We start from the raw sequence: 7,166 nt of genomic DNA on the forward strand, positions 1-7,166 counted from the left end.
TAATTCTAAAATAAAACCGGAAAAGTTTAATTGAAATTAAAAACTATTTTAAAAAATGTCCACTTTTTAAATTTTTTCAAACGCACGTTAATTTATCGAATAATCGAGTAGACCAATCGCGAAAAGCTACTATCAGAAAACAGCTGTTAGAAGATATTTGACTTTTTTTTGACTTTGATACATTTTTCTTAGCGCACAAATAAAGCGCAAAAAATACGCGATGCGTAATGTGCCGAAATCGTAAGTGCTACCAAAAATATAAACTATTCCATAACTAGAAAACTTTCCCTTTACTAGACTCGGTCTCTCGGTCACAACGCCTGGAGGCAGTACTGGGGCTCCGGATGGACGCCACAACAGCCTGGAAGACATCAACTTGGACCAGTTTTTGAAGACTTCCAATTACGAGGACACCGTCAAGCAGTTGGACATTTACTATGGCATCGGTAAGAAGCGGAGACTTTAATTTATATAACCTTGGAACCCTCAATTGGGGCATCAATTGCGGGCGATACGCGAACGCGGCGTTTATTAATATATTCCCCCCCTGCATCGCGCAATCTGTTGACGCCCCGGGTTATTTGTAAACAGATTCGTTTGTTTATGTGCATAGCCAATCAATAACCGAGAGATAATCGGCAATTCTAACACTTTCACCCATAGTCAAACGACAACTGCTGCGGTACCAGAGCCCGATCACAGGATTGTTCCCGGTGATGAGCACCGATCAGGTTGTTGGATCCGTGCGGGACAGTGTCTACTGTGCGTCCGCTGTGTGGAGCTTGTACCAGGCATACAGGCGCATCGATGACGATCGCGGCAAGTCCTACGAGCTGGGCCAGAGCACGGTCAAGTGCATGCGCGGTATCCTGGAGTGCTGGGTGAAGCAGGCTTCCCGGGTGGAGCTATTCAAGCAGCGTCAGTCCAACCAGCATGCCCTTCACAGCAAGTTCCAGCTGCACACAGGCGAGAAGATCTACCCGGACGAGTTCTACAATCATTTACAGATCGATTGCGTGAGTATGACGCCTTCGGATGAATGGTGTCCAGTCTAACTCAATGATTAATCCTCTTTAGGTTTCGCTGTATCTGCTGTTCCTCGTCCAGATGATAACCTCCGGCCTACAGATCATCTACACCCACGACGAGGTGGCCTTTGTTCAGAATCTCGTGTACTATGTGGAGCGTGCCTATCGCACCCCCGACTTTGGAATGTGGGAGCGGGGCTCCAAATACAATAATGGAACTCCCGAGATTCATGCCTCTTCCATTGGCATGGCCAAGTCTGCGTTGGAGGCCATCAACGGCTGCAACTTGTTTGGAGAGAAGGGAGCTTCCTGGAGCGTGGTGTACGTGGACATTGATGCCCACAACCGCAATCGTAGTATTTTTGAAACAATGCTGCCAAGGGAGTCGAGCTCAAAGGTTTCTTTTTAAATGATATCTATCTTTCAATTTACTTAAAACGAATCCTTTATTTTTCAGGGTGTTGATGCCTCTTTACTGCTCACCCTCTCGTTCCCAGCATTTGCCTCGCATGAGGATCGCTTGGTGGAACAGACCAAACAGAACGTGGTCAACCGATTACGCAGCAAGATGGGCTTTAAACGCTTTACACGGGATGGTTTCCTTAGCAAAAATGAAGATAAAACCCGCCGATACTATCACTCTGGGGAATTGAAAGAGTTCGAAGGCCTCGAGTGCGAGTGGCCATTGTTTTTCATAGCCATGATCATCGATGGTGTTTTCAAGAACAACAACGAGCAGATTGAAGAGTTCCAAAACGATCTGCGCCGCTGCCTGCGCACAGATGCCAACGGAGATCCGGTTGTAACCATGTACTATGCTCCCGACGGAGATGGTTCCTATATGCGTGCTCCCTCGCAATCTCTGTTCCTCTGGGGTCAGTCGTTCTTCATTATTGCCCAGCTGCTGACTGCTGGTCTGCTACATATCAACGAATTGGATCCGATTCGTCGCTATTTGCCAAGCTACAATCGTCCTAGACGGGCAGGTCGTTACTCTGCTTTCCAGGTAAGTTGGATTTACAGGGAAGTGGGGTATAACGCTTTGAAATGATCATTAAAATTATAATACATGCCAAGTTTTCATCTATCCTGTTCCTAAAAGAAAGTTACAATTTTTATAAAGTAAATTATGATTTCAATTTCAAAACTTCGCATACAATTTCAAGTAATTTCTAATTACCGAAATGTCTTGAATGTCTATTGGATATCCATTTCAAAGCGTAGGGTTTATGGGATTTCCGATTTGCTCAATTGGGGGTCTCCGCTGCTGCCACCGCCGCCGCTGCCGCTGATGAGTTTTGTGTGTCTGCCGTGTGTGTCTGCGTTCGCTCCCAATTGGAATCTCCTATTACACATAAGTGTTTTGTTTCCTTAGTAATTTGTATGGGTTAAGTGAATAATTGGCTCCGATATTTAATTCTATCTACATTCTGTTCATTTTCTACTACCAACTACAAACCACTACCACATACTACCGCTACCTACACCCATCTATATACAAAAAACAATCGAAACAAAATCAAAACTGTCCATAAAATCCCCAAAATTGTATACATATTAATTGGTTATCGTAATAACAGGGCAAAGCTATTGATGAAAAACACAAAGTAAGTAGATGTTCTGCTATCCAATCGATATAATTGATATCCAAAATTCAAAATTATATAGACCGTAAACTGTTCTATTTATTTATACCTATGTGTACCTACCAAAATTAAATTATGCTTTTTAGATCAAAGACACTGTTGCACCAAAGATCACCTTGTTTATTATTTGTGGCTTTTTAGAGTTCGGCAAGACACACTGATCGAAAAGACATAATTATGACACACTGAACGATCAAAACACACGACACATTATTCAAATAATTATTTGCTTACTTTTATAGTGTTTATGATTTCTGTATATCTGTTTTAATTGTATATATTAGAAAATCGAATTTATTTTGGTATCTAAATCAAAAGTTTTCTCTTTACTCTTTTCGGTTTCTTTCCACTCTCTATATACCTATCAATATATACCGCATATTTTGTTCAAAAAATAAAATAAAATCAAACATCAACCTATACACACACGCTCTATAGGCTAAACCGGGCACTGTAAGTAATTTATCACCAGAAGTTTGGGTTTTCTTTAAGTAGTTTGCAGTTGCTAACTTATTGTACTTAACCCTGATCGAACGATACAGCTTAATTTGGCCCAATTCCACTCCAAAAGTGTTAACACTGAATGATTTAATTGGCTTTTAATAAAAACCCACTATCGTTCCTCTATTCTTTGTATTTTTTTGGGGGAGCACTTGAAAACAAAATGCCAATATGACAGCAGCTTTGCTTGAGCCCTTAAACCTGAACTACTACTTACTATTAACCGTCATTGCTAAAAAAATATCCATATGTGTTTCTCCAACAATAACCAAAGAAACCACGCATTCCTCTTATTTTGGATCACAAGAAGGTAATTTGTGGTTACAACTTGGGCCTGGGCCGGGTCTTTCATATTCTTTAGGGACAAGAATTGGCATAGATTATAAATAATTGGATATTTTGAAGAGAGAGCCATGATTACTGCACCTAATCACAAAATCTTAAAGTGATCTTGATATTTCTTCTAAATTCATTTGTAATTTACCTCCAACTTTTTTATGGGCAATGTTCCATCTAATCTATGTTTGGCATGCTAAAATCTTAAATACCCTTAACTTATCTTAAATATTCCCCCCACTCCTCCAGCTGTATTACCCATCTGCTAGTATCCCGATTCCGATCCCTTCCCCAGTTCCCTTTGTGTGTTTTTGCATTTTGGCATTTGGCTAGTGAAAATTTTCTTGTCACGTGATTAAAATCCAAGAATCTTGAATTGGCCTCATGCATCCTAACATTTTTAATCCCGCCATCAAAGAGGCTCACATCATTTCTAATAACTTCTGGGTGATCCTTACAGGGCACTGCCACAGATCTTGTGGTGCAGATCGTCCTGATTGCAGAGTCCATGCGCCTGCAGGCCATGATGGCCACCTACGGCATTCAAACCCAAACGCCGCACGAGGTGAGTCAATAGTTATAACTTGCTTACCAATATTTATAATCGTCCCATTAATCAGGTGGAACCTGTGCAAATCTGGAGCTCCACGGAGCTCATTAAAGTCTATCAACATTTGGGCGTAAACAACAAGGTCGGCCTTTCTGGTCGTCCCTCCAGACCCGTAGGTTCCTTGGGCACCAGCAAGGTGTACCGCATCTGCGGAATGACAGTTCTCTGCTATCCGCTCATTTTCGAGGTGTCGGACTTTTATTTGTATCGGGACATGGCCCTTCTGATTGACGATATCAAGACGGAGCTGCAGTTCGTGGGCAAGTACTGGCGGTTGTCCGGCAGGCCCACCGTCTGCCTCCTCATCCGGGAGGAGCACATGCGCGATCCGCAGTTCAAGGAGATGCTCGATCTGCTGGCCATGCTCAAGAAGGGCTACTGCGACGGCATGAAGGTGCGCATCGGTCGTCTGCAGAACTTGATTAGCAGCTCGTGTATAGAGCATCTGGACTTTATGAACCAGAGCGATTTGACGGACAATGAGAACGCATTCTCGCAGATAAACCACGAGTACATTGGCTATCAGTCGCTGACAGATGTGCCCAAGGCCTTGACGTACGTGGAAGAGAAGATATCCGTAGCGGTAAGTAAACTTAACCATATAGTACTATGGCATACATAACTATGGCATTATTTGTTTCGAAATTCCAGCAGCACTTTGACAAGAAACCAACTCCTGACATAATCAACGCCCTTCGAAATACGGATTCTATTTATTGTCTCTGCCAGCTCTGGGGTATTTTGTTGAACCGCGAAGGTTCTCACTTCGAGGTGAATGGCTTGAATGTGAACACGGCTCTTACGCAGCTTTACCATCGTGCCGGATCTTTACGTTACTGGCGTGCCGTGAGATATTGTTCCTCTCTTCTCCACCACATAGTGGATTCCATCAGTCCTTTCATCACAACTGTGCTGGTAAACGGCAAGGAACTGACTGTTGGCATCATTGGCCAGAAGGAGACGGTGTTCGACAAACCCATGACTCCAGCGGAGATCCAGAATGTGATGTACACCAGCGTTCAGCCATACGATGTCATACAGGCGGTGTTGCAACAGGAGGTAGTCCTGTACTGTGGCCGTTTAATAGCCACCAACCCGTCTATGTTCAGGGGAATACTTAAGATCCGTATTGGCTGGGTACTAGAGGCCATGAGGATATACCTCCAAATCTCCGGACAGCAGAGCATCGACGTTGATAATCTCTCGCCCTTCCAAGTTCGTATTTTGTTGCAGAAAGTCTTAACCGTCAGCGAGTGGGCTACGGAAGAAAAGTGAGTACTCCTTTTGAGAATCTATGATGATATTTTCAACAAATAATGTGTGTTCTTAGGCTCACCACCCTGCAGCGTCGTCAACTTGAGGGTTGTTTGTGCCGCGTGCCAAAACACTTCTATAACAAGATCTGGGAAATCCTCCAGCGCACTCCTCAAGGTATTTTGACGCAGGGTCATCATCTACCAGCCACACCGACTCTGACCAACATGAGTCGCGGAGAGCTGACCTTTAATCTGCTAGTCGAGGAGACTCTGATTTGCATAGACCGGCCGGAGAGGCGCCAGATTACTGTGGAGCTACTGTGCATTGTGGCTACTATACTGAATCGGTATGGAAATTACTTAAATTTTCTAAAATTCCTTAGTTTAATGGTGCTTGTTTTAAATAGCAATCCTGAACTGCACTTTAAACAAGTCCTGGATTTGGATGGTATCTTGGCAGAGGCCTTTTCCATGTACTGCAAGGACAACAATATCCAGCATCAGCCGCAGCCACAACAGTCTCAGACCGAGGATCTCAAGGCCTTCTACTCGCTGCCGTACTCGGAGACCACCGGCTACTTGGCTCGCGCCGCCGTCAACAAGGTCCTGCAGGGCGGCGTTTTCTCAACCGCCGAGGAGGATGTCCAGCTCGATGGCGACCATCTGCACGACGACAACTGCAAGGTGTCATAAGCTGTGGCGGCTCCATAAACATAAACTATGCTAATGTAGAGAGCACAGTTTTGCATATCTGACCCACCACTAGCTCGAATTTTGTGGCAATTTTATTCTGTTATTCTTATTTAACTTGTGTCCTTCTCCCGCCCGTTCGCCTAGTTCCTAATTAAATGTTATGTATATTTTGTTGCAATAATCGAAGGTGTTGCATGGGCCGAGTGTTTGATTAGTTAATAGGTCAATAGCACAGAGGGGTGGAAACTGAGAAAGCCAAGAAACTGAGGTTTCAGCCTTGCCTCCAAGCCGTATCGATTGCTCCACAACCCTTATGTCACCCTCCCAACAAGGTTGGCTATAAAAGCACTTGGCCGAACTGACACTCGGTTTACTTGGCCAACATGCGCGCCCCCGAGTGGATGAGCAATGAGATATCGCGGTTCACCTCGAAACTGGAACGCTACAAGCCAACGGGCAGTGGCTATAACCGCATCCAGTCGATTCGCCTGTCGAAGAGCGTTACGCAAATGCTGAACAATCCCATGCCGGCGGCACAAAAGGATCAGGAGAGCTCCATCACGACACCTCGCCGGCGTGGCGTCCTCAGTCGCAGCGAATCGGAGTGGGAGGAGGTGTATCCGGCCGTAAAGTTTGTCCGCCAACAGAGCAGCGAGAGTGCCAGCAGCGGAGAAAGTGAGATCCGCTTCGCACACTATCGGAATTGTGCCACTCGAATTCCCTAAAAGGGGATTGTACCATCGTGTCCATTTTGCAATATTTGTAAAATTTTATCTTTCTTAAGTATTAAATAAAATATAATTTAAAAGACAGATGCAGTTTGTATTTATTTTAGTACAATAGATTCCGATTCTTTATTTTAGTTCGTAAGTATTCCAGTTAAGCTTATGATGAAAAATTAAACGCTAAAAAATAGATACACTTTCTATATTTACGTTTAAGTTGTTCATTTCTTGGTACAAAAATTGTTTATTGTGATTCTTAAATAGATCGATGTTAGTTAGTTTCATTATATGTATATAAAATAGCACATACAGAGTTAGTTAGCGCGATGTAACGTGTAAGAGATTGCCTATTGGAGATATTTTTGTTATGA

The 7,166-nt window shown here is 43.6% G+C and overlaps 2 protein-coding genes across 7 annotated transcripts; both read left to right on the forward strand.

Moving 5' to 3' along the window:
• The first annotated feature begins 94 nt into the window (after positions 1–94).
• Positions 95–6,251, forward strand: LOC6497230 (probable phosphorylase b kinase regulatory subunit beta). Of its 6 annotated transcripts, none has more exons than XM_032451588.2 (11): positions 95–240; positions 298–446; positions 664–1,016; positions 1,078–1,425; positions 1,486–2,034; positions 2,609–2,635; positions 3,972–4,076; positions 4,132–4,704; positions 4,773–5,392; positions 5,452–5,724; positions 5,785–6,251. In XM_032451588.2, the coding sequence occupies exons 1-11, from the start codon at positions 221–223 to the stop codon at positions 6,068–6,070; spliced, it is 3,303 nt and encodes a 1,100-aa protein (XP_032307479.1). In that variant the 5' UTR covers positions 95–220; the 3' UTR covers positions 6,071–6,251. The 6 variants fall into 6 exon arrangements, with proteins under 6 accessions (XP_032307479.1, XP_032307480.1, XP_014761564.1 ...); XM_032451589.2 differs by having other exon boundaries at positions 4,776–5,392; XM_014906078.3 differs by lacking the exon at positions 2,609–2,635 and adding an exon at positions 3,113–3,127.
• Positions 6,252–6,453: 202 nt separating this feature from the next.
• Positions 6,454–6,882, forward strand: LOC6497231. The gene has a single exon (XM_001962479.4). The coding sequence runs from the start codon at positions 6,454–6,456 to the stop codon at positions 6,793–6,795; it is 342 nt and encodes a 113-aa protein (XP_001962515.1). The 3' UTR covers positions 6,796–6,882.
• The last annotated feature ends 284 nt before the right edge of the window (positions 6,883–7,166 follow it).

The sequence above is a fragment of the Drosophila ananassae genome, chromosome 3R, assembly GCF_017639315.1.
Source record: "Drosophila ananassae strain 14024-0371.13 chromosome 3R, ASM1763931v2, whole genome shotgun sequence".
Taxonomy (NCBI): domain Eukaryota; kingdom Metazoa; phylum Arthropoda; class Insecta; order Diptera; family Drosophilidae; genus Drosophila; species Drosophila ananassae.

What these genes read in the sequence shown, in the direction of transcription:
- LOC6497230 (XM_032451588.2), top strand. Translation starts at nt 221, where the DNA reads ATGCGTAATGTGCCGAAATC. An exon ending in CTATTGATGAAAAACACAAA is followed by an intron (nt 2,636 to 3,971) that starts GTAAGTAGATGT and finishes TGATCCTTACAG; the next exon opens with GGCACTGCCACAGATCTTGT. An exon ending in GTGGCTACTATACTGAATCG is followed by an intron (nt 5,725 to 5,784) that starts GTATGGAAATTA and finishes TGTTTTAAATAG; the next exon opens with CAATCCTGAACTGCACTTTA.
- LOC6497231 (XM_001962479.4), top strand. Translation starts at nt 6,454, where the DNA reads ATGCGCGCCCCCGAGTGGATGAGCAATGAGATATCGCGGTTCACCTCG.